Source organism: Cherax quadricarinatus, chromosome 30, assembly GCF_038502225.1.
Source record: "Cherax quadricarinatus isolate ZL_2023a chromosome 30, ASM3850222v1, whole genome shotgun sequence".
Taxonomy (NCBI): domain Eukaryota; kingdom Metazoa; phylum Arthropoda; class Malacostraca; order Decapoda; family Parastacidae; genus Cherax; species Cherax quadricarinatus.
The window spans coordinates 15219964-15247510 of record NC_091321.1 but is presented as its reverse complement, the minus strand read 5'-3'; the positions used below and the strand labels follow the sequence as shown (position 1 = coordinate 15247510).

Here is a 27547-nt window from a genome sequence, read left to right as displayed (position 1 = left end):
ACAAATCCCCAGGCCCTGATGAACTGTATGCAAGGGTTCTAAATGAATGTAAAGAGGAGCTTAGCACACCTTTGGCTAATCTTTTCAACATATCACTACAAACTGCCATGGTGCCAGATAAGTGGAAAATGGCAAATGTGATACCTATTTTCAAAACAGGTGACAGGTCCTTAGCTTCGAACTATAGACCAATAAACCTAACCTCCATAGTGGGAAAATTTATGGAATCAATAATTGCCGAGGCAGTTCGTAGCCACCTTGAAAAGCATAAACTAATCAACGAATCTCAGCATGGTTTTACAAAGGGGCGTTCCTGCCTTACGAATTTATTAACTTTTTTCACTAAGGTATTTGAGGAGGTAGATCATGGTAATGAATATGATATTGTGTATATGGACTTCAGTAAGGCTTTTGACAGGGTCCCACATCAGAGACTATTGAGGAAAATTAAAGCACATGGAATAGGAGGAGAAATTTTTTCCTGGATAGAGGCATGGTTGACAAATAGGCAGCAGAGAGTTTGCATAAATGAGGAGAAATCAGAGTGGGGAAGTGTCACGAGCGGTGTTCCACAGGGGTCAGTGTTGGGCCCCCTGCTGTTCACAATCTACATGGTATAAACCTTGGTAATAAATACCGACAAGTTGGTTTAGAAAGACACGTAAGCAAACACTATAACATATTTATTAGAAAACGTTTCGGTCCTGGAACCTTGATCACTTATGTTCTTATGACATTCCTCAGGTCACGTGCGTCACATCTCACTCTCCGCCTATATATATAATGTCTTTCTACCTCTGTATGTTAGAAGTGATCAAGGTTCCAGGACCGAAACGTTTTCTAATAAATATGTTATAGTGTTTGCTTACGTGTCTTTCTAAATCAACAATCTACATAAACGACATAGATGAGGGCATAAAGAGCGACATCGGCAAGTTTGCCGATGACACCAAAATAGGCCGTCGAATTCATTCTGACGAGGACATTCGAGCACTCCAGGAAGATTTGAATAGACTGATGCAGTGGTCGGAGAAGTGGCAGATGCAGTTTAATATAGACAAATGCAAAGTTCTAAATGTTGGACAGGACAATAACCATGCCACATATAAACTAAATAATGTAGATCTTAATATTACGGATTGCGAAAAAGATTTAGGAGTTCTGGTTAGCAGTAATCTGAAACCAAGACAACAGTGCATAAGTGTTCGCAATAAAGCTAATAGAATCCTTGGCTTCATATCAAGAAGCATAAATAATAGGAGTCCTCAGGTTGTTCTTCAACTCTATACATCCTTGGTTAGGCCTCATTTAGATTATGCTGCACAGTTTTGGTCACCGTATTACAGAATGGATATAAATTCTCTGGAAAATGTACAAAGGAGGATGACAAAGTTGATCCCATGTATCAGAAACCTTCCCTATGAGGATAGACTAAGGGCCCTGAATCTGCACTCTCTAGAAAGACGTAGAATTAGGGGGGATATGATTGAGGTGTATAAATGGAAGACAGGAATAAATAAAGGGGATGTAAATAGTGTGCTGAAAATATCTAGCCTAGACAGGACTCGCAGCAATGGTTTTAAGTTGGAAAAATTCAGATTCAGGAAGGATATAGGAAAGTACTGGTTTGGTAATAGAGTTGTGGATGAGTGGAACAAACTCCCAAGTACCGTTATAGAGGCCAGAACGTTGTGTAGCTTTAAAAATAGGTTGGATAAATACATGAGTAGATGTGGGTGGGTGTGAGTTAGACCTGATAGCTTGTGCTACCAGGTCGGTTGCCGTGTTCCTCCCTTAAGTCAATGTGACCTGACCTGACTAGGTTGGGTGCATTGGCTTAAGCCGGTAGGAGACTTGGACCTGCCTCGCATGTGCCAGTAGGCCTTCTGCAGTGTTCCTTCGTTCTTATGTTCTTATAGGAATCATTATTCAGGAAACGTTTCGCCACACAGTGGCTTCATCAGTCCAATACAAAGAGGAAGGCGTAAGGAGAGGAGGAGTATGAGGTAATCAGTCCCCCAGCCTAGAGTCGATGTGTTCAGTCCATCAATCTTGTAGAATGTACAGCATAGGGCCGTGGACATGGCTTATATACTCCTCTCCTTACGCCTTCCTCTTTGTATTGGACTGATGAAGCCACTGTGTGGCGAAACGTTTCCTGAATAAAGATTCCCATATGCTGCATAAGTGTCTCAATCTTCATCATTTATAGTATAATAATAAGATATTATCTCCTTTGTAGTATAATAAGATATTATCTCCTTTATAGTATAATAATAAAGTATTGCAAGGACCCCAGTGGAAATAAGTAGCTTTGTCTGACTTCACTGGGTTATCCTAGGTTCTCTACACATATGCTGCTATGTATGATAATCTATGTAACTGTATTTGTGTATACCTGAATAAATTTACTTAATCCAACCCACTCACCCTTCCAACTTCTTCCCGCGTGGGGTAAGGTATTATATTATATTATAATCAGAAAAGAAGCGCTAAGCCACAAGGACTATACAGCATGTGGGGTAAGGTAGAGAGGGCCACCAGGTTTACAGAAAGTGGGAAACAGAATAATAGATGTAACCCCAGCCGTAAGCTTCATTTAATCGCCGTCAACAAGTCATGTGACATAAAAAATGATGTTGCACTAGTGGACAATACACATACAAAACAATATTATGTGTGAACCTTCTAATTAATAAAAGAGGTGAATGGACTCATTCGTTGTCGGCTCATTCATCTGCCCGAAATGCCTCAGCATGATAGTGCCTTTCTTTGTATTAATCAAATTATGAAATGTATTATTATTATTATAATAAAAAAGGGCTCACTCACCATCCAATCACTGATTGCAGTCACTTAATTATGTGTACCCGTATCTGTATAGTATCTTTATACAGCTGTAGCTAATTCAAATCAAATCAAGTTTATTCGCTATAAGGATTACAATGCTGAGTTTACAGAATTTGGATATTGTATGGTTTACATGCTTTAAAATACTAATTACAGAGGGGGCCACTAGAACACCTAGCATGGCTAGGCATTTCGGGCAGACTTAGATCAATTCTTAACTTTAAAATACTGTATTACAAATTATGAGATAAGTTGGTATTATGGCTAAGTGACTAAATACTAGTTTGTGAGTTTAGCAATTTGAATGCTTTTGTTTTCGAACAATACATAGTTTCAGTATTGGAGTATCACAGGCCAACTGGGTTTACTCCTAATGGTTATGTATTATAACGATGAATAAGGCAAGTTCACGATGGACGAAACGTGAGGATAAGTGTGGAGAGCAGTGGTCTGTCCTCACAAGGTCCTATGGCATAATGAGCAATGTTACTATAACCCATAACCTGAGTTATATAAGACATTCCTATCATGTTTCAAGAGCGAGGATTCAGTTATGTTTCTTTACATGACGGAAGTGTTGGGTACAATGATCTGGGCAGCATTTTGCTCCGGTGGGCGAATTCCTCTTCACTTGTATCCTTTTTCTCCCCACAAGGGAGGTTCCTTGATGCTGGTGAGGGGCTCTTGATCTAGGGAATTGGATCTGTGCTCCAGTTCTTTGAACCGAGTCCGAATACCTTCCATCCGCCCCCCCCCCCACATGCGCTGTAAAATCCTACGGGTTTAATGCTCCCCATGATTATAATTATAAAATTAGTATCCTTTTTCAACCTCTTAACAGTATTTATATATTCTTTTATTTTTACCCTATCATTCAAGAGAGCTTATCTAATTTGTATACCCTCACAGCCTTCTAATTTTTTGTACGTTTCTCGCTTTTTTTTTTAAACACTAATTCCTAATGTGTAAATGTTATTATGTGTTGCCTATGCTGGTCTTTCCCGTATTTTTCAATACACATGTCACAATATGTTCTTGAATACTAAAATCCACAATGCATATCGTCATGTGTTGCTCTATTCTTGCTTTGACTCTTTCTGTTCTTGATTTTATTTCCTTTTCAGCACGGCCAAAAACAATAACTTTTATCCCTTGTCAACAGCTTTCCTGTATACAGAGTTATTGGCAATCTCCTTTTTTTAATTTTTCGACTAATTTTGGCTGTAGTAAATTCTTAGGCCAAAACTATCTTGAATTTTTTATTTATGTTCTTCCAGACTTTTTTTTTCTTCTCTGCTCTTATTGCCTTTTCAGAAATAAGTTGATAAATAAGACACTTGGGTATCTATATTCTGGAAACATTTTGCCAGCTAATGGCTTCTTCAGTCTAATAATAATAATAATAATAATAATAATAATAATTCTTTATTTCTGAAAGTACACGATACAACTTATACAGACCTAGCTGACATCAGCAACATATAGAAAGCTCCCTTTTATGCAGAGCATTTCGAGCAAATTAGGTTTTGTCTCCAGGATGCAACCCACATCATTCAACTAACACCCAGGTACCTGCTTTCTGCTAGGTGAACAGGGACAGCAGGTGTCTTAAGGAAACACACCTAAATGTTTCCACCCATACCGGGAATCGAACTACAGACCTCAGTGTGAGCCAAGTGTGCTACCAACTGAGCTATGGGACACCTGCAGAGCAATGGTGAAAGACAAGGAGGGATGTGAGGTAATCACTATCCTCTAATTTTGAACTCTCCTAAACCCCTGATTTGCTTCTCAATATGATCCTTATTTTTAGCCAATTCCTGATCTCTCATGGCTTTATCTTCATTTTCTCAGCTTGCTCACTTAATATCTTCTGCATTTGCTGTAAGATTTAAAGCTTTTGTGTTTTGAAGTAACATTTTCCTTATTTAATTTTTCCTATTATTATTATAATCATGGGGGAGCGCTAAACCCGTAGGAATATACAGCACCTGTGGGGGAGATGGAAGGTATTCTGGCTCAGTTCAGGGAAATGAAACACAAATCCAATTCCCTAGATCAAGAGCCCCTCACCAGCATCAAGGAACTTTCCTTGAGGGGAACTTTTCCTATTAATCCTTTTTGTCCTACCTAATTTTATTCATTTTTTTATCTGCAAGTGTATAAGCATAGCTATGCTTATTATCATCATTGCAGTCAGATTATTATTATTATAATCAAAAAGAAGTGCTAAACCTACAAGGATCATGCAGCAATTGCAGTCAGAACTAAGCAATAACTGTGCTCAGACCAAATTATCTCTTCCCTGTATTATTATTACAATAAAAACTAAGTGCTAAACCCACAAGGGTCATAGTGCTGCAGGGCAGCATATGCTAAAGTTGAAATATGTGAAGATCAGAGGCCAGCAAGGGTATGGAGTATGCAAGAGGTATTATTATTATTATAATCAAAAAGAAGCGCTAAGCCACAAGGGCTATACAGCGCTGCGATATGCAAGAGGTAGCCAGTAAGATTAGTGGGGCCTGATGTGAAACAATAAACCACTGTATTGTTGTGTTATATACTTTTGTTATGATAAATTATCCTAGAAAATTTTCCGTGGTTTCTTCTTGCTATTTTTTGGGACACCACTCACATGTACTATATTATTATTATAATCAAAAAGAAGCGCTAAGCCACAAGAGCTATACAGCACATGTACTATAAACAGGCAGAAATATTCCTGTTTTCCCAGGATGAAATTGGCTTATATTTTTCCTCTTCAAGGGGGGCTCCTTGGCGTGGTGAAGAGGCTCTTGGTCTGAGGAATTAGACCTATCGGTCTTCTTCCTCAGACCGAACCTAATTACCCCCCAATCTCCCCTCCCCTATCCCATCCTCCCCATCCTCCCCTTTTTCCTTTCCTCCTCCTCCTCCCCACTCCTCCCTTTTGCCCTTCCTCTTTTTGTCCTTTGGGATTTCTCCCACAGGCACGCTAGTTCCTAGGTAGAGGAAAGGACACCGGGGTCGATCCCATTCCGTTGAGGTTTCTTGGCGGTGGCGTAGTTTGCCGTGGAATCTGGATTGCCTAGGGATGTCCCGATCCCTCTCCGGTATCCCGGAGTAGCTTTGGGTGTCTTTTGGGCGACGGGTGTATCTCTGGAAGCCACCTTTCGGATTCCGGGGGTGGTGGCTGAAGGAGGTATGCTTTGTGGCGGATATCCGGCCGCCCTCTCTTTTGTCCACCGAGGTAGCTCGGCAGATGTGAGGTTGCTATCCCAGATTGCTGGTTTACTGGCATGAAGGGTAGGGTATGGCACGGGTTCCATGCTGCATCTGCGCTACTAGCGGTGTCGAGTCCTCTTGGGCGCGGAGGGAGATTTCTGGCCCTTTCATTCCTCCTAGGAACTATCCCTCCCCGGTCCCCCCTTTTTTTTTCTTTTTTTTATTTTTATTTTCTTTTCTTCTTTCTTTTTTTTTCTTAAAAACAAAAAGAAAGAAGTAACCTAACCATGGCAGCCCTAGTCCATGAACCTGGTACCCCCGGGCCCCTTCTTGATACCGCACCCCGTTCTGACCCCGCCTCGTCTTTGGACCACTCTTCAGACATTCCTCATGCCTCTGTACCTATTGCCGGTGCTGTTTCCTCACCTGCTTCAGGTACTGAGGCCTCGACTGACTCCTTCGATTTATCAGACCTTCGCTCTCCTCTGACTATGCTTCCGGCCTCTCCCTCTACGGTGCGGCAATTTTCAAATCGCCGACCCGTTCCACGTCGGACCAACTCTGGTCCCACGCCTAAACGTCAACGACAATTACCTGCTGATGATACTTCTCCACCTTCACCTTCTCGTTCTTCTCAGAAAAGATCGACACGTCCTTCACTACCTTTCCACGCTCAGTTTCAGACTGAACAGTGGACTAAATTCTTCACTTTACGACCAACTTCCTCTACTGCCTATCTTTCTGACCATAGTATTGGCAAGGCACTCCTACGCCATGTTGGTAAAGATATTTCTTTTCATGCTCTTAAGAGCGGTACGCGCATCATTACCGTACAGAATGCTACCCAGGCTCGTGAGCTCTCTCGTCTTTCCCATATAGATACTGTTCCTGTCACCCTTGAAAAACATCATTCCCTCAATTCTTGTAGTGGTACCGTTATTCTGCCCCATACCATAGTTCAACAAAATTTCCAGACATGTGGCACCGACATTCTAGAACAGCTGGAACTCCAAGATCTCCCAATCCTCAAGGTAGACACTTACGTTCTTCCTGCCCGTGGGCGGAGACGATACCCTAGCAATGTGGCTCGTTTAACTTTTGACAGCCGAGAACTCCCATCCTCAGTTTATATAGCAGGACATCGGTTACAAGTTCGAAAGGTGATCCCTACACCACAACAGTGTAGAAATTGCTGGCGATTTGGCCATCCAGCGAAATATTGCAGATCTATCGCCGAATGCCCAGTCTGTGGTGCCGATGACCATTCTAATACGTCTTGCAATCGATCTCCCTCTTGCCTTAACTGTCATGAGGCTCACCCTTCGTACTCTCGCCGTTGTCAGGTCTATTTAAACGAGCGGGAAATCCGTTACCTCAAAGAGACAGAAGGTCTCCCTTATGCCATGGCAGTTTCTCATCTCCGCCTCCAAGGGAGACTCCCACGTGTTTCTTATTCCCGTGTTTCAAAACGTCCCCCCACTTCTGGTATCCCATCTTCTACACCCACCTCTGTGGTTACCTCTCCCATAATCACTCCTGTATCTAATCCTTTTGCTGTCCTCGGCTCAGACGTCCCTACTTCAACGCCTCAGTCTAATCTCGCTTCTTCGAGTTCTCTCTTACAAGCCTCAGTATCGACGAGACCTCGTACGACACCTCTTCCCAATCGTCCCTCTACTTCTCAAAAGTCAAAAAAAGGTCCGGTAACACCTCCTACCCATCTTCCACCTCCTCATTTTACCCTCCCTGTCTCTGTCCCTAGTTCTTCCCCTCTCACTGGCTCAGTTACAAGTGCAGAGGTTCACCCTCCTCCTCGTAATGTACCTTCCTCCCCTGTTCCCTCCCAAGTTTCTTCCTCTTCTGCCACCTCCCAGGTTCCTGTCTCTTCTGTCCCCTGCCACGCTTCTCCAGTTCCCTCCACCCTTTCGCCCCCCCCTACCTTGGTACAGTCCAATACAGTTCCAATCTTTACTCATCCTCCCCCTACCATTCCCAATATTGTCTCCCATACGACATCTCTGAATTCCGAAACACTTGAAGCAATCTCTGAATATATTGCAGAGACCAAACCATCAATGGACACTGATCCACCTTCCGCTCTTTCTCTCTCCTCTGCTCCATCTGCGCAACTCCTTTCTTCACAGCGCACCGTTCCTTCGCTGCTTGAACATTTTCCACTGCCTCCGCATGTGGACTTTTCTAACCCTCCTAGTCCGTAGGAACCCTTACCTGCGGATTTCAAGTATCTTTATCATTGCCAATCATGGCCTTTTTACAGTGGAATATACGTGGCCTCAGGGGTAATCGGGGTGAGCTTCAGATGTTACTCTCCCAGTTTGCCCCTGTTGGTGTTTGCTTACAGGAACCAAAATTACACTCTGCTGTTATTTCTCACATCTCAGGCTATAATTTATTGTATTCTTCAGATCCTTTTCCTGATGGGACCTTTAATGAAAGTGCCCTTCTTCTCCGCACTGATATTCCGTACCATCAGCTATTTGTTCATACTTCGCTGCATTACACAGCAGCCCGTATCCACTTACATAGGTGGTATACGCTCTGTTCTTTATATCTCTCTCCTTCTCGGGCATTATCTATTCCGGATTTTGCCTTCCTTGTTTCGTCATTACCGCCACCGATTCTGTTACTTGGTGATTTTAATGCCCACCATTTCCTCTGGGGAGGGTCTCACTGTGATTCCCGAGGAATTCAGTTAGAGGCTTTTCTTGCCACCCACCCCCTCCATGTTTTAAATACAGGTACTCACACCCATTTTGATCCTCGGACTCATACTCTCTCTTGCATCGATCTCTCAGTTTGCTCTTCCTCCACCGCATTAGACTTTACTTGGTCTGTTCTCCCGGACTTACATGACAGTGATCATTTCCCAATCATTCTTACTTCCCCTTCATATTCGCCACCTCTTCGCACCCCACGCTGGCAATTTAATCGGGCAAATTGGAACCTTTACTCACACCTGACTGTTTTTAAAGAGGTTCCTTCTTCGTCCTCCATCGATGAGCTTTTACACCTCTTCTCGTCCTCCGTTTTCACTGCAGCTTCTCATTCTATACCCCAAACTTCGGGCAGGCATTCTCAGAAATGCGTGCCTTGGTGGTCTCCTGCTTGTGCTCGTGCAGTACGTTTGAAACGCGCTGCATGGGGCAGGTACCGGTACAATAGAACCACAGAGCGACTCCTTGATTTTAAACAGAAGCGTGCGATCGCTCGCCGTGTCATCCGTGACGCTAAACGCACTTGCTGGCGAGATTATGTCTCCACCATCACCTCTGCTTCCTCTATGAGTGCAGTCTGGAAAAAAGTACGAAAACTGAGTGGTAAATATTCTCCTGACCCGGCTCCTGTTCTGCGGGTTGCCGGTGTTGATATAGCAAACCCACTAGATGTTGCCAATGAAATTGGCAATCATCTGGTCCGTATTTCTCAGGGACTCCATCTATGCCCCTCATTTCTTTCCTCAAAGTCTGCCAGAGAGTTAGCACCCTTGGACTTTTCTTCTCTCAGAGAAGAACAGTATAATGTGCCTTTTACACTTCAAGAACTGGAGGCAACACTCTCAGCTTGTCGATCATCGGCAGCTGGGCCCGACGACATTCATATTCGTATGCTACAACATTTACATCAGTCAGCCCTTGCAGTCCTATTACGCCTTTACAATCTTATTTGGTCACAAGGAGTTCTTCCACAGCTGTGGAAATCTGCCATTGTTCTCCCTTTCCGCAAACCAGGCACTACGGGACATGAAACCTCCCACTATCGTCCCATTGCTCTTACCAGTGCAGTTTGCAAAGTAATGGAACGTCTAGTAAATAGACGTTTAGTGTGGTATTTAGAGACACACAACAGTCTCTCCACTCGTCAATATGGCTTTCGTAAGGGACGTTCTACCATAGACCCCTTACTGCGCTTGGATACGTATGTTCGTAATGCCTTTGCGAATCACCACTCAGTTATTGCCATATTTTTTGACCTTGAGAAGGCATATGACACAACTTGGAGGTATAATATTTTAGCCCAAGCCCACTCCTTAGGCCTTCGAGGCAATCTACCATCCTTCCTTAAGAACTTTTTAACTGACAGGCATTTCCGTGTTCGGGTTAATAATGTGCTCTCCCCGGACTTTATCCAAGCTGAAGGTGTCCCCCAGGGATGTGTTCTGAGCACAACACTTTTTCTCCTTGCTATTAATGATTTGGCCTCTAGTCTTCCATCAAATATTTGGTCATCACTCTATGTTGATGACTTCGCTATTGCCTGTGCAGGCGCTGACTGTCACCTCCTTACAGTTTCTCTCCAGCATGCAGTCGACCGTGTGTCCAATTGGGCCACCACACATGGGTTTAAATTTTCCAGCACTAAAACCCACCAAATCACTTTCACTAGACGCTCTGTCATCTCTAATCATCCTTTGTACCTCTATGGCTCACGTATCCCTGAACGTGATACAGTCAAGTTTCTGGGCCTCCTCTTTGATCGTAGGTTATCCTGGAAACCTCACATTACCTCTCTGAAGGCAACTTGTCACAGCCGGCTGAACCTTCTTAAAACCCTTGCTCATCTTTCGTGGGGAGCTGATCGTCGAACCCTCCTTCACCTACATTCCACCCTTATTTTATCGAAACTTGATTATGGTGACCAGATCTATTCAGCGGCATCTCCTGCTACTCTCTCTAGCCTTAACCCCATTCATCACCAAGGATTACGTTTATGCCTTGGTGCTTTTCGCTCTTCCCCTGTCGAAAGCCTCTATGCAGAAGCGAACGTTCCATCCTTATCCGATCGCCGTGATGCCCATTGCCTGCGCTACTATGTACGCTCTCATGATCTCCGCAATCCTTCCATTTATAGAATGGTCACTGATATTAGTAGACATTCTTTATTTGTTCGCCGCCCCTGCTTACTCCGTCCCTTCTCTCTTCGCCTTCATTCGCTCTTGTCTTCTCTTCAACTACCACCTTTCTATGTACATGTAGCATCTCACTTTTCCCTACCCCCCTGGGAAGTTCCAGCTGTTCGAGTCTGTTCTTTCTCCCTCCCTTGCTCGAAAGCCCAACTGTCTACGGTCGCTTCCCGCTCTCTTTTTCTTGACCACTTTCACTCTCATTCTCATGCCATTGCTGTGTACACAGATGGCTCTAAGTCTTCTGACGGCGTAGGATTCGCAGCAGTGTTTCCGGACAGCGTCGTACAAGGGCATTTACTATCTTCAGCTAGTATTTTTACTGCTGAATTATATGCCATCCTTACAGCACTTATCCGTATTGCATCTATGCCTGTGTCATCATTTGTGGTTGTCTCAGACTCCCTTAGTGCTTTACAGGCTATACAAAAATTTGATACACCTCACCCCTTAGTCCTCCGTATCCAACTTTGGCTACGCCGCATCTTTACTAAGCATAAAGATATTGTTTTTTGTTGGGTCCCTGGTCATGTTGACGTACAGGGCAATGAACAGGCAGACACTGCTGCGCGGTCAGCAGTACATGACCTACCAGTTTCTTATAGAGGTATTCCATGTACGGACTATTTTGCTGTAATATCTTCCCACCTTCACACCCGTTGGCAACAACGTTGGTCTACTATGCTCGGCAACAAACTTCAGTCTATTAAACCGAGTATAGGTTACTGGCCGTCTTCTTATCACCAGTGTCGAGGTTGGGAGACTACTCTCTCCCGTCTTCGCATTGGCCATACTCGTCTTACTCATGGATATCTCATGGAGAGGCGTCTTGCTCCTCTCTGTGAGAATTGCCAAGCTCCATTATCAGTCAGCCACATTCTGTTGGACTGCCCACTTTATCAACGAGCACGCAGAATTTACCTCTGTCGTCGTCTTCGCCCCGCTGCTCTCTCTTTACCTTCCCTTCTCGCTGATGGACCCACCTTTCATCCGGACTCTCTCATTGACTTTTTGACAACGACTGACTTACTTCACAAATTCTGATACTTTCAGCCCTTTCTACTTGTATCTCTTGCTACCCTCTACCCCCGTACTATCCCCTGCCCCGCTGTTTTCTGTAACCTGCTGATCATCCCCCCTCCCTTCTGCCATCCAATTCCCTTGCTTCCTTCCCTACCCTGCAGCGCTGTATAGCCCTTGTGGCTTAGCGCTTCTTTTTGATTATAATAATAATAATAATGTATTTAATTTAGTTGTTAATTAAGATGTAATTGTAGCACATATAGTATTGTATAGTACATGTATACTTTTTAAGGTTAGGAAAACAAACATCAGAGAAAAAGTAAAGAATATATTTTTACCGACTAAACATGATGAGCAGTTGAGTACTGTACTGTCATGAGGACCAAATATACAGCCGTATTGTTGAACCCAGAGCTTGGACCTGCCAGAGATATAACAATGGCGGGAATGTGTGCCCACGATGCCCAGGATGACATTCATAAAAGACTGATGGTTTAGATATTTATCATTCTGGAAATATTCTTTAACATTTGATTTGCACTAAACAATCTATCTTATATGAACATCATCTGGATCATCACTGCCACTAGTACAAAAAAGGACAGTTTTTGTTACTTTATTCTGCACTTTCTCTTAATCTGCCTGTGCTTTTAACCCAGGAACAATAGGGTAGTACAATACAGATATCATACATACCTACAAATAGTATCCTTGAGCAATGATCCCACATATTCACATAAATATTTAAATATATTAAGATATGCCATATATTATCTTGACATTAGTTTTTCCTAGAGTCTTCCAGATTATAATCATGGGGGAGCACTAAACCCGTAGGATTATACTCCTAGTCTTAACAACATAATTTTGGTCTAAATTCAAATGCAGTATGTCTAAAATATGGTGAATTTTTTTTTTCTTTTTTTTTGAACAAACTCTGCAAACTGATGATGTGCATCACAGTGATATTGTTTATATGTAGAAGTGCTCAGTGCCAGTATAAGCTGAAACTTCAACAAAAGCATATTATTCTTTTAAGAAGAAACTCCCTTCAAGGGTGTGTATCTTGATGCTAGTCTTTAAGTCCAATCAATGTGAGCTACCTTCCTCTTTCTCAAATCAAACCTGATAATTTCCCATTTCCCATGCACTGCATGCCCCTTATGGATATAGTGCTACCCCACTGTTATAATAATAATTGAAGAGACTGGAGTATTTATCTTAAAATTATTAATGTTGCAGTGTTTAAAAAAAAACTGACATGTTGATACCAAGACATCCATCCAAGAGCACAAGATGTAACCACAGTATATAAATACAGTATATAAATATTGAATAGCTTGTATACCACATAATCTTTATGTGTTCTTTTTAATGAATCACTTGCATGAAGTGTTTTTAAGACCATCTTCAGAGGCTTACAATACTTTTCATTGAAACAGAAGTATGGTGGCCATATAACTGACCAAAACACACATTGCAACTTCCCCTTTTCCCCAGTAGGTTTGCAAATTAAAACAGCCAAGAGTAATTACAAAAAATTAGGCAATTACTTGTGTGAGATTCAGGGTGGCTAAAAGAAGTTTCATCATACTGTATATCTTTTGTAATCTGATATTAAAAGTTAAATAATTAATATTTTTTTTAGGAAAGGGAACCAATATTATTATTATGTATATTAAAAAAACACTACACTCGTAAGGGAGCCAATATTGAGAGTATGTTTCTGTTACTCATATGTCAGTCTTAAATCTATAAGAATCATGTACTTTATTAGCAGCATAACCCCTCACAAGAGGTTCTTTGTCTCTGGCAAGAGGCTTTTGATACAAGGAACTGGATTTGTCCCCTCTCCCATGGATCAGGTTAGATTGCCTCCTATTTTCCCTGGTGCTCTATGACCCCCTATTGGTTCAGAGCTCCCACCATATTATAATAATAAAGCATAAAAATTTTTGTAGTGTAGTTTTTTAGTATTTTACCAAAACTTCATCAGTTAATGACACTGAACATTTAAGTGAACAAGCACTGTCATAAAATACAGAAGAATATAGGGTATGTACTATAATCCAATTTTTGGTGTTCAGTTGTAATCTTGTATCATTAGAACTACAACTATATTCATATTACGTGACTCAAATTATGTATGATAACTGTCTTCATATTGGTGAAAAACTTAAATTATTTGCAGCCATTTTTTTTTTTTTTACCTCCTACTGCAATAGCTTCTACCCTAACTATTCCCACTCACAAATGCATATAATTTATCAAAATACAGTTTTGTAACAAAATGTACTACACAAGTGAAAATATAAAGTAGCTAAATTATCTAAAACCCAATGAACATAGCATAGTAACTAGTATAACACTGAACTAATATTCACTAAACTTCCTTTGGTAAATTTGTAGCTCTCTTTGTTTGACCCAGAGTGTCAAGATGTTCATGCACAATGACAAATCTAACTTTATAATATAGTAATTGAGGTTAAATTTGATATTTCTTCTGAGCAAATAATGTAATGTAAATTTAGAATATTGTACTTGTACAAATATGTTCTGCACTTAGGAATCATCATTGCCAGTTGCATCATTATAAGCCTAATCATTATTTCCCTTTGGTGAAATGTTATAAATGGAAGTTAAGTTCTTGGAAACCAATTACTGTATATAACCCTCAGAATTAAGTTTTTATGCATTACTTTTGCAGGAAAAATCATATCATGCAAGTTGAACAGTCGGGAATCTCTTGTATTTATGATGAGCACAGAAAATTTGACAGTACTACTAAAATGTTTTAATTCATATAGGGAACATTCCCATTTTCTTAGATTGCACCTTTATTTGCTTTATAATACAGACACTTTACTGCAAGATCTTGCATGCTTTACCACAACGGATGACAGCAAAACATTTCTACTACCTCACGTTATTATTACATTTAACGGGGAGTTCTAAACCTATAGGGGTCATACAGCACCAGGAGAACGAGAGGCAAGCAAATTCTATCCATGAAAATAGAGGGTAGTTCCAATTCTTTATATCAATCTCTCTACTGTCATCAAGGCACCTTCCTTGAAAGGTACTAAGTGACAATAAGCTCAAATTGTGTAAAATAAATTCCTTCTCTTGGAAATTACCCAAATTATTTAAAAAAAAAATGGTACTATAGTCTATATTATCTCACATAGACAAGGATCTGAGTACATATTTTATGAATACAGCATATGTATGTGTTGAGTGACATTTAACCCTTATACTGTCCAAACGTAGATCTATGTTTTTTCAACATTTGAAAATATGTAAAAAAACGTAGATCTACTTTTGGAGCACTGCGGATGTGAACGTCGATCTGTTTGGACAGTTTAAGGGTTAAAATTTAAATTATTACATAGATATGTAGCACTGATTATATAAATTAAGGATTTTTTACAAATATAATACTATAGTACAGTGGTACCTCGAGTTTCAGCCATAATTCGTTCCAAAAGGCTATTCTCGTGCCGTTACCGAACGAGTTTGTTCCCATAAGGAATAGTGTAAATTAGATTAGTACGTTTCAGACCCCCAAAAATATACTTACAAAAATACACTTAAATAATTGCTTGAGTTGGGAGGTGTTTGAAACTCGAGGTACCACTATTAATAATACTACAGTAGGGCCCCACTTATACGGCAGGTTAGGTTCCAGGCTACTGCCGGAAAGCAGACATCGCTGGAAAGCTGAACGCCATTTGTTTCCACTTATAAATGTCAGATAATAAGTTTACACTAACATATACATATTAAGTTAGCAATAGAACAAGACATTAAAAAACAATAAAAAGTAAAATACACACACAGTACACTCATTACTTACCTCAGTATATTTGTGGTCTTAATGTAGGGTGAAAAGTGAGCAGTGTTTATTGTAAGAAGTTAGGTGTGGTAGGCATGATAGCCAGCCAGGACACCCCACCCCACCTACACATAATATAATTTGACATTTTAAGAGCCCTAGAGTAATAAAATGCATATAGTGTACACTCGTTACTTATCTTAAAATATTGGTAGTCTTAATGGTCTTAATATAGGGTGCAAGGTGAACAGTAGGGTAGGCAGTATTGATAGTGTGGTAGGTATCATAACCCCATCTGGCCACCCCACCCACACATTATATACTAGGCATTTACAGCACCCTAGAGCGATACAATGCATATACAGGACATTCATTACTTTTTTTCTTTTTTCAACAAGTCGGCCGTCTCCCACCGAGGCAGGGTGACCCAAAAAGAAAGAAAATCCCCAAAAAGAAAATACTTTCATCATTCAACACTTTCACCTCACTCACACACAATCACTGTTTTTACAGAGGTGCCCAGAATACAACAGTTTAGAAGCATATACGTATAAAAATACACAACATATCCCTCCAAACTGCCAATATCTCAAACCCCTCCCTTAGAGTGCAGGCATTGTACTTCCCATTTCCAGGACTCAAGTCCGGTTATATAAAATAACCGGTTTCCCTGAATCCCTTCACTAAATATTACCCTGCTCACACTCCAACAGCTCGTCAGGTCCCAAATACCATTTGTCTCCATTCACTCCTATCTACCATGCTCATGCATGCTTGCTTGAAGTCCAAACCCCTCGCCCACAACACCTTTACCCCCTCCCTCCAACCTTTTTGAGGATGACCCCTACCCCGCCTTCCTTTACAGATTTATACGCTTTCCATGTCATTCTACTTTGATCCATTCTCTCTAAATGACTAAACCACCTCAACAAACCCTCTTCAGTCCTCTGACTAATACTTTTATTAACTCCACACCTTCTCCTAATTTCCATACTCTGAATTTTCTGCATAATATTTACACCACACATTGCCCTTAGACAGGACATCTCCACTGCCTCCAACCACGTCCTCACTGCAGCATTTACAACCCAAGCTTCACACCCATATAAGAGTGTTGGTACTACTGTACTTTCATACATTCCCTTCTTTGCCTCCATAGATAACATTTTTTGCCTCCACATATACCTCAATGCACCACTCACCTTTTTTCCTTCATCAATTCTATGATTAACCTCATACTTCATAAATCCATCCGCTGGCATGTCAACTCCCAAGTATCTGAAAACATTCACTTCTTCCATACTCCTCCTCCCCAATTTGATATCCAATTTTTCTTTATCTAAATCATTTGATACTCTCATCACCTTACTCTTTTCTATGTTCACTTTCAACTTTCTACCTTTACACACACTCCCAAATTCGCCCACTAACCTTTGCAATTTTTCTTTAGAATCTCCCGTAAGCACAGTATCATCAGCAAAAAGTAACTGTGTCACTTCCCATTTTGTATTTAATTCCACATAATTTAATCCCACCCCTTTCCCGAACACCCTAGCATTTACTTCTTTTACAACCCGATCTATAAATATATTAAACAACCATGGTGTCATTACACATCCCTCCCTGTCTAAGACCTACTTACCTTAAAATATTTGTAGTCTTAATGTAGGGTGAGAGGTGAGTAAATGAGATTCAATGAATAAATGAGAGAGAGAATGAGTACATGAGAGAGGACAGACGTGAGTTATGGAAACAAACCAGGCAAACGCGTATGGGTTTTCACTCCAGCAAGCCTATTAGAAAAACATCTCATATTTATGTTAATTTATTCTACTGTGGGTATATTTATCGTGTTTATATGTTACATAGTGTGTTTATTATATAATTTTGGAAAAAAAACAACATCAAAGATGGATTAAGCAAAATGTCTAGATTAATGTTTTACACGACATTTAATGCTCCCTCAGAATGATTATTATTGAGTTATTATTAATATGGCATCTTCAAGACTAATAAGACACTCTTAGTGATTTTAATGTGTACTGGCACAGTGTGAAAGTTTACTTAGGTACAGGTACACATAAGTATAATTACCAGAGTACATGTATATATAAAATATGAAATACAGTAACTTTAAAACACCAAATTTTGAAGGTTTCCTAACATAATGGAGAGACACAGTGCTCACGGAGAATGTAAACAAACCGGGTGACGCGCACCTTTTATGAAAGACGGGGAGCCATATAGAGAGTTTTGGTCATAATTTGAAATCGCTGTATTAATGGAACGCTATAAGGCGAAACACCCTAAGGCGAAATGCCGTAAAGTGGGACCCTGCTGTATATATAGTCCACTGGAGCCCTTGATCATGTACTGTACTGTAAATTTTACAAATTTCTTAAAACAAAAAATTATGGTTGTCTACCCAAAAAGCGACTTTCACAAATCTTAGTGTCAAGTGAATTACATCAGTAAACTACTTGAGAATTAAAGATTAATGCTTTTTATTTTACCCAAGAAAAAATAGGTATTCACAAATTATAAAAGTGCCATTTATGATTAAAATACGTATAAAGATAATAATGTGTAATACACAAATAACCCGCACAATAAAGAGAGAATCTTACGACGACGTTTCGGTCCGACTTGGACCATTTACAAAGTCACACTAACCAGAAGTGGAGCAAGATGGCTACATATAGGCAGGAAGAGGTGGTGGTGGTGGTGGTAGTAGTAGTAGTAGTAGTAGTACAAGAAAATAGTGTAATAAATATTGAATTGCATAAATATAACTAAAAAATACTGTAGTCAATGGTGAAGGAGGGGCAGTGTTGGATTTTAAATTAAGCTGTACCATTCACTTTCAAGACATGCATGTTACAAAGATGTACACATCTAACTGTAGAGAAATGAAAAACATCAAGATGAAACTCAGGAAGCAAAAATTAATTAATGAAACCTAATCAAACCTAAATTACCTTTTTCTAAGAGGACAGGACTTGTAATTATGATAGCAAAGAAATGATGGAAATACTGAAGTCATAATACAGCTAATTCTGACAGAACCCTAACTCCACTTGACATTGATAGTACACCAGATTCATGGAACTCCCTATTCCAAAAAAAAAAAAGTCATACACCTTAAACATCCTATGGAGATGGCATCTAGAGTTATCCCACACTCATTAAAATCCCATATGGGTATAGGCCAACTCCACAAAAGGTGGAAAGAAGCCAATACAAATTACTATCAACTAATAGCACTGATGTTCCCACATTATCAAATTCAAGTGTTCAAAAAGGGAAAACTAAAAAAAAAAAAAAAAAAAAAAAAAAACACGAGTCACAACAACTACATAATCCTGGGAAATATAGGTTCAGAACAGGTTGCTCTTGCCTCTTGCATTGCTGGACAATTGCAATATGTTTTTGGATGCACAGGAAGACACCAAATTGCAGATGTAGTATACAAAGATGTTGCAAAAAACTTTTGACAAGTGATCATGATATGGTGTAATAATGCATAAAATGCATACAAAAGGAATACTGGAAAAGTGAGCAGATACATAATTTTATTTTATAACAAATCACATGCCAAGAGTTGTAATAACAATAATATGAAGCTACTGAAAGTTTGTACTTTTTGTACAAATAAAATTCTTCACTGCAGACTCATCTCTGTTGTAAAGGGCAGTAGCCAACAAAGTAAAATTAGAAACTATGACAGTGAAAAGTTCTGTTAATAAAGTACAGTGCTTGCTCTAATTCTCCTCCTCATTCCTGTATCCTACATAGACAAATGTAAATCATAGCACTGTATTATCCTTTGCAGATGATACCAGAATGTGTGTGAGTGGTATCCATTGGGACAGTTAATCTCTATGGTGGTATTAACCAGGTCTTCCAGTAAGCCACAAAAAATAGTATGATGTTTAATGAGGACAAATTTGTTACTTCACTATAGAAAATTGGAGAATTAAAAACTGGAAGAGTATAAGACAAACTCAAACCACTCAGCAGAGGAGAAGAAAAATATGAGAGACTTAAGAATAATAATTTCAGAAGATTCTGCATTCAAGGAACTTAAATGTGTTGTCACAAGTGGAAGAAAATTTAATGGGCTAGATAAGCTGAAACTTCAATAAGAGAGAGATCCCAAGCCAATGATGATACACTAAGTGTCTTCTCTTTGAACTGGAATATTTCTGCACACAAACAGCCCCTTTTGAGGCAGGCAAAATTCATAAAACTGGAGAATAAAGAGCGAACCTTCACTGCACCTAAATTATTGGGAATTCTGTTAGTAACATGCACTGTACTCCTTGGAGAGTAGGGGACAAAGATACACCATAATTTACACCTGGAAAATATGGATTGGCCCTAAATCTGCAAACCAAAACTGCTGGTTAATGAGAGTAAGAAGCTTGGCAGATGGTGTAAAATACCTCCAGTGAAAAGCAGAGGTACACTAAGTGTAATGGGACCAATAACGTTTTAACTATCTCCCTTCATACATAAGGAAAATTACCTACAGACCCTTAGCTGTCTTCGAGAGAGAACTTTATGCATTCCTCGATTAGTTCTTATCAACTAGATTGTGATGCCAACAATAAACTGTGCAGAGCTAGCAACAACAGCCAGGTTGATTGAGCCATGAACCAAGAGACCTCATCTTGGACTAGGCCATGTGAGTGATGACTCTTGGAATCATCTTCAGGTAACTTACAGGTATAACAACTTCAAATTCCACTTTGCTCTTCCTTCACAATTTGCAGTTTAAAAATTGAGAGACGTAAGTTGAATTACAGTGTACCCTTTGCACAGTTTGATATATCTATTTATGACTCATTCTTTTTTAACCATAAAAATAAATTTCTACAATAATCACACTGTCGCATATATATAGTGTAAGTATATACATGTATATATACATGTATGTATGTATGTATATCTATATACATGCCTAGGTAGTAGATTGGTAGACAGCAACTGCCCAGGGAGGTACTACTGTCCAAGTGAATGTAAAACAAAAGCCTGTAACTATTTTACATGATGGTAGGATTGCTGGTGTCTTTTTTGTTTCATAAACATACAAGATTTCAGGTATGTCTTGCTACTTCTACTTACACTTAGGTCACACTACACATGCATGTACAAACATATATATACACACCCCTCTGGGTTTTCTTCTATTTTCTTACTAGTTCTTGTTCTTGTTTATTTCCTCTTATCTCCATTGGGAAGTGGAACAGAATTCTTCCTCTGTGAGCCATGCATGTCATAAGAGGCGACTAAAATGCCAGGAGCAAGGGGCTAGTAACCCCTTCTCCTGTATACATTACTAAAGTTAAAAAGAGAAACTCTGGTTTTTCTTTTTTGGCCACCCTGCCTCAGTGGGATACAGCCGGTTTGTTGAAAGTAAGAAGAATGTCTGTAGTATATGTATATACTGTATTCACGCATGTGCACACACACACAGACTGTATATAATATTTATATTATTTGTGAGATCTCTTAATGGATAGATAGGTATTGTATGCCAAGCAATAAATTCTCCCTTATTTTTGTTTCAAAGGAATTTTATGAATGAATATATGGGATCATGGTCTAATCCATCTCAAGCAAGTTCATACTTGATGCTTTACTTGGTTACTTGTCTGCTGCTGGACACTGGAGCTAACAAAAGGCACACCACATCAGCTACAAGAGGCAGCAATAAGTAATGACCTAGATATAATGGTGAACTTCAACATGGAATTTAGTTGAAAATAACTACTTGCCAAGAAAGTATAAACTGATTAAAGAAAGTAGGCTTCAACCTTTATAAATGAAAATTATTAGATTTAAAATGTGATATTATCACTGATAATAAATTAATTGTAAGTAAATTTTAAGGAAAGGAGATAAGAGTGAAGTAGAACTGTATTCACTATATCTAGGTTTACCTGTACTTAATTTTTTAACCTGCAGGAATACATTCATAATAATCTGAGCAATCTACACATATTCTCAATGATAACCACAAAACCAGTATCAACAAGCCTTGAACCCATCAAAATACTGTATCTGGACTGATTCCATGAATTAGTTTTCTTGACATATTTTGAACATTTCATCCACATCATAAATAAACTTTCATGCACTAAACATAACCAAGCACTTCTAAAAAAGTAAGCTTGTAAAATCATGTGGTCTACCATCCATGCATATATAAATACAGGTGTCACATATTCAAAAAGCTATTTAAAAACATACAAACGTGGTATGGACCACGGGAAATAAATAACCTATTATCTGGCACATAGATTTTATGAATTTATTGATATAAACTTTCTTAGAATCATAATGTGGCTATGATCAAACATGTTAAACTTAATTATTTTAAGCATTATAACAAATTAAGACTATTATATGTTATCTACAGTAATTCATTAAAAGTGTGATTAATTAATTTTTTTTTATCAACAGTAATAATTACATAATTCTATTTTGTTTATCACTGCTAACATACATACACACACATACACATACACATACACACACACACACACACACACACACACACACACACACACACACACACACAAAACATTACATTCCAGTTGGTTAATTAATATTTTATTTTATTTTTCTACAGCTACTGCTGCATCCTGTATGCATTTAAATTAAGATTTTAAAACTTCCATTGTCTTTGTAAACAGTATGTATAGAAAAAATAGAGCTTCAGTGTAGCACTGAAGTTATTAACAACAAAAACTTGCCAAATTCATCACATAAAAGTGCCTCCTACCAGAGATAAAGAGGCAGAAAGGTTTTACTGAATGGTGTGAAAATGTAACCATTATCAAATAATCGTCTGGAGTCCTAAAGAAGTTCGCTTTTCTACTGTCAGAAATATAAGAAACAAAACCATTTACAACTGACAATCGCCAATTACAGTACATCTCAAAGGCAATTATCTGATTAGAAGCTTGGGCTGGTAGTATGGAATGGAGAATCTCTTTATATCACTGCTGCTGTGTTCTTCCCTTGAGTGAGGGAATAGCCAATTGTAGAATCATTGTCAGACATTCAAAGAGTCTTCATATGATGATAATGTTTTAAAAAGCACTCAAAGCTTGTGTTCAAAGATTTCTACAAGTTGGTTTTGCTATTGCACAAGTGAGGCAGCCACCACTTGCTTGCTTTGAGGAACAAAACTATATGAAAAGAATATAGATTAACACAGAAATCATATACTTTATCGTGTGAATAAAAAAAATATACAAGGAAAGAAACAGGAAATGACAGACACATACAAGTAAAAGAAAAAAATATTAAGAAAGTAGTATGGTATACACCAAAGTGAATATTATATATGGCATTTGGGGAAAATGTAACAAATTATTAGGTAGAAGCTACAGAAGAGGAATCCTCAGAAAGAGAAAAGTAACCCCCCTTTACTTCCCCCACACTAGTGCCTCCATGGACAACCCAAGCCAACTGGCTCACTACTTAGCCCATGGTAAACTTAAATAATACCTCAGTTATGACTATGCAGAATTTTGAATATGCAATGCTTGACTATAACATGTATTACAACAATTAAAGCAAAAAACCTATATGTATATATATATATATATATATATGTATATATGTATTAATTAACAATTTTTAAGCCACATTCTGTACTACCTAACAAAGAACATTAAACTATACCTAATAAGGGGCATTTTTCTTAACATTGTGAAGAAATTAGTGATTATGAGCCACAAATACCAATATTATTTTTTCTTATGTAATGGAAATATGCCATATGAAAGTACAGTAGCTGATACTTGAAAAATGTGGCAGATTCTGATTTAATGGAAAAAACAAGTTAGGATGATCAGTACTAATACTGAATTACACACGACTCAATTCATGGAGGGAATTTGAAAGAGGTATAGCTTAAATAGAAAAGTGCTGGGTTGCAACACTTGATTTGTCATTCAAATCCTGATCCTTCCAGGGCTGGATGTGGTTGAAACACATTAGCCCTATGTTACCAGGTCACATTACACCATGTACTTTGTACAAATCTATTATTGAAATGATTATTGAAATACTGCCATAAAAAGTAATAAGTTTTAACATCACTAAATCTGACCAACAGACAAGAGATGCTACCAGCTTCTGTGACTTCTAACCTTCCACATGTATATGAAGACTAGGTCTTGACTAGGGTTGGCAAGATTACAATAAGTACTTGAAAAGGAAAGAAGGAAAGATAATACAACTTAAACAATCACAAGTAGGAGTTCAACTTATGTATGCAATAAACATTTTAGAGCTCCACAATATATGGCAATGGAGCTAAAATTTCTTCACAAAAATATTGCCACCAGTTGAACAAACATGAAAATTATGTACAAAGGAGTTTATTATAAAAATATTGACTGTATAAGATTCTTTGCTGTGCTTCTTATTAATTGTGAGATCCCAACATTTGGTTGTATGTAAGGTATGCACCTATACACTGTAAACAACACCATGCATATGCACTTGCACACTTTCACAAGAAATAACCTGTAAACTTCCAAGACTTAACATTATATGCAACACCAACATTTCATTCTCACTCACTACACTTTGTAAAGATATTTTGGTTGATAGATACTGATATACCAGCCCAAAGTAGTGCTGCAGCAGCAATAGACTGAGGAAAACACTAGGGTAAAGCTAGTACTTGTTAGTGGGTGGATCAGTCAACAGGGTGATTATGCACCTGTTCCTGGGACCTGCCAGGCTGAGGACACAAATTTTATCCATATCTACATCTCAAAATAGTTGACTCTCCTATGTACACAACACATCATTATATCACACTCAATAATGTCTACACCTGCAAACAACTTGCATTATTTATATAGTATATACCACTGGATTTGGGAAAATGCATATTACAAATGCACTAGATTTTTGTTTTGTTTTTAATTGTTTATAATGTCTCCTACATTGTATCCAGTGCCTCAAGACAGACTACAACACTTTGAGGTCCCATGTATTGCTAGTGCACCATTTGACTTTTCAGAACGATTCTTTCGACCTCCTGCATTCTGATTTATGTCCATAACATAATTGTTCCGCCCAGGCATCAGAGATCCATTGGTAGCACTAGTCCGCAAAGAAAACTTATTAGAGGGGCGTTCCCCACATGCACTTAGAGATTCCATATGTGACACTGATTTGGTCATAGATGGGGAGTGTGGTGGACGAGTGATTACCTGTGAATCTGAAACTGGTCGAGTCCCTACTGGTCGACCTGATCGGGGAGAATCTACAAGCCCAACTACTACATCATTAGCACCAATCACCCGAGGAGATCCTGTCTCCTTTGGGACAAAACTCTGTGTGTCAGTTGGTGTATCTATATCTCCTACTATGGAGTCCTGGCACTGTCCATTATCATCGGTTACACGAATTACCACACGATCACCAGTTAAATTTCCAGGTTGCACAGGCCTTCTATTATTTCCTGTTTCAACAGATGGTCTATTTTCAATATATATTGTAGTAACATTGTCTGTGGATACAGTTATATTACTAGATGAACACTGGTCAAGAAGTGATGCTTCCGATACACTACACAAAGGAAGTTCTTCCTGTTCCCCACTAGCCATAACAATACAGTTTAAAGAGCGACTTTCTCGTAATGTTGTATCTATATCTAACATGTTTTCTGTGCTACCAGCTTCCTCCTTCAAAGCTCCATTCTTACGTTCATCATCACAAGCAGCAGACAGGGGCCTATTTCCACGAGCACTGCCTTGCCCTTGTAAACTACCATTGCAATCAAGTGAAGGCGGAACAAGTGTTTGATTATTAAGTTCTTCCCCTGTTGCATCATTATCTCGTCTTTCATCCATTGCTTCACTGTTTACTTCCTGCAAATCACACGATTCCTCTTGGGAGTCCCGAGTAAGGTGCCTTGTGAGTGCACGTTGCTGCCGCCTTTTTCGTGCATCCTGATCATCATCAGAGGCATCTGAAGAACTACATGATGCAGTTCGCGCTCTAACAAGGCGATGTCTACGCATGATAACTGGAGAAGCAACTGCACCCCCTAAACTGTTCCCAGAAGTTGTGCTAGCTACACGACTGTTTCCACTACTGCCTTCCCCATCCGATTCCCCTTCTTCAAATATTTCATTAAGCATTAACTGTGGTGATGATCTAACAGAATGAAGTCTCCGATTAGGTGAAGGTAGCGTTTTGAATTTGTGGTTGAAGAAAGAACCCTGATTCTTTGGTGATGATGGTAGTTGTTGTGGTCCTGGAGAAGTAGGAGAGGATGCTTGTGATGTTGGAGATGAGGATACGGAGGACTGAGGGGTAATTCTAGGAGGCGGTAAAGTGGGGCCTTGTTGGGGAAGTGTGGAAAGATTATTATTGTTATTATTATTATTGTTGTTGTTATTATTATTATTTATATTCGAAGTGGGTGGTACTAAACTGCTTGGAGGAGTTGTGGCTGGAGAAGTTCCAGCACTCTTGGCTCTCCCTCGTCCAAGTCCAATATTTGAAGAGGGAGGAAATGGGGGTTCTGGTAAAGGGGGATCATCACCAGAAGGTGATGTGGCAGCTGAGCCTTGTAGAGAGCCTTGATGTGAGCCACTGCCCCGTCGAACACATTCAAGGCGATGAAGAAGTGATAAGTCTAACTTCATGTCTCTTACACATTTGTCCTTAAGGGAAGAGCTACTAGATGCTCTAGACCCTCTTCTAGAACCACTTCGAGATCCACTGCGAGATCCACTGCGGGAGCCACTGCGAGAGCCACTTCTAGACCTCTGTCCTTTATCTAATGTATCTTCCTCCTCCTTTTTCTCATCTATCTCATCTCGTGGCTCTTCCTCCTCTTCCTCTTCCAAGATACTAAAAGTTCTCATACGTCCTCCAGTTCGAACCTGTAAAAGTTCAAGATACAATATGTTATCTGCAAGTACTCGACTGAGTTCTGTAACAAACAAAAAAAAGGAAGCATGGAGGAAGTGATCATGTTCAGATATCCAGGAGTGAACTTGCTGGCAGTTGGGTATATGAAAGACAAGGTGAACCATAGAACTGATGGGGGGAAGGGGGGGGGAGTGTGTGGTGCACTGAGGCATCTGCGGAGACAAAGAGCATTATTCCTGAAGGCAAGAAAGGGAATGTATGAGAGCACAGTAGTACCAAAACTCTTGTGTGGGTGTGAAGCATAGGTTGTGAATGTTGCAACGAGGAGAAGGCTAGAGATATCATACCCAAGGGCAATGTGTGGTGTAAATGCTGTGCAGAAAATTCGTAGCTTTAACATTAGGAGGTGCAGGGTTACTAAAAGTATTATCCCAGGGGCTGTGGAGGGGCTGTTGAGGTGGTTTGGACATTTAGAGAAGATGGAGGAAAATAAGATGTCTTAGAGGGTGTATAAATTTGTAGTGGAGGGAAGGCAGGGTAGGGGTCATCCTAGAAAAGGCTGGAGGGAGGGGGTAAAGGAGGTTTTGTGTGTGATGGGCTTCCAGTAGGTATGTGAGAGCATGTTAGACAGGAATGGAGGCAAATGGTTAATGGGACTTGGCGAGCTGTTGGAGTGTGACGGGGGTACCATTTTGTTAAGGGATTCAGGAGAAACCAGTTAGCTGGACTTGAGTCCTGGTGGTGGGAAGTACAGTGCCTGTAGTCTGAAGGAGGGGTGGGAATATTTGCAGTTT

The 27547-nt window shown here is 39.6% G+C and overlaps 1 protein-coding gene across 5 annotated transcripts in view; it reads right to left on the bottom strand.

Moving 5' to 3' along the window:
• Positions 1-12311: 12311 nt before the first annotated feature.
• Snrk (SNF related kinase) overlaps positions 12312-27547 on the bottom strand; it is a 374848-nt gene continuing 359612 nt past the window's right edge. For all 5 annotated transcript variants that reach the window (XM_053781947.2, XM_053781948.2, XM_053781944.2 and 2 more), the window contains one exon: positions 12312-26764. In XM_053781947.2, coding sequence (XP_053637922.1) covers positions 24827-26764 — 1938 coding nt within the window. In that variant the 3' untranslated portion in view covers positions 12312-24826. The remainder of the gene's footprint in view (positions 26765-27547) is intronic.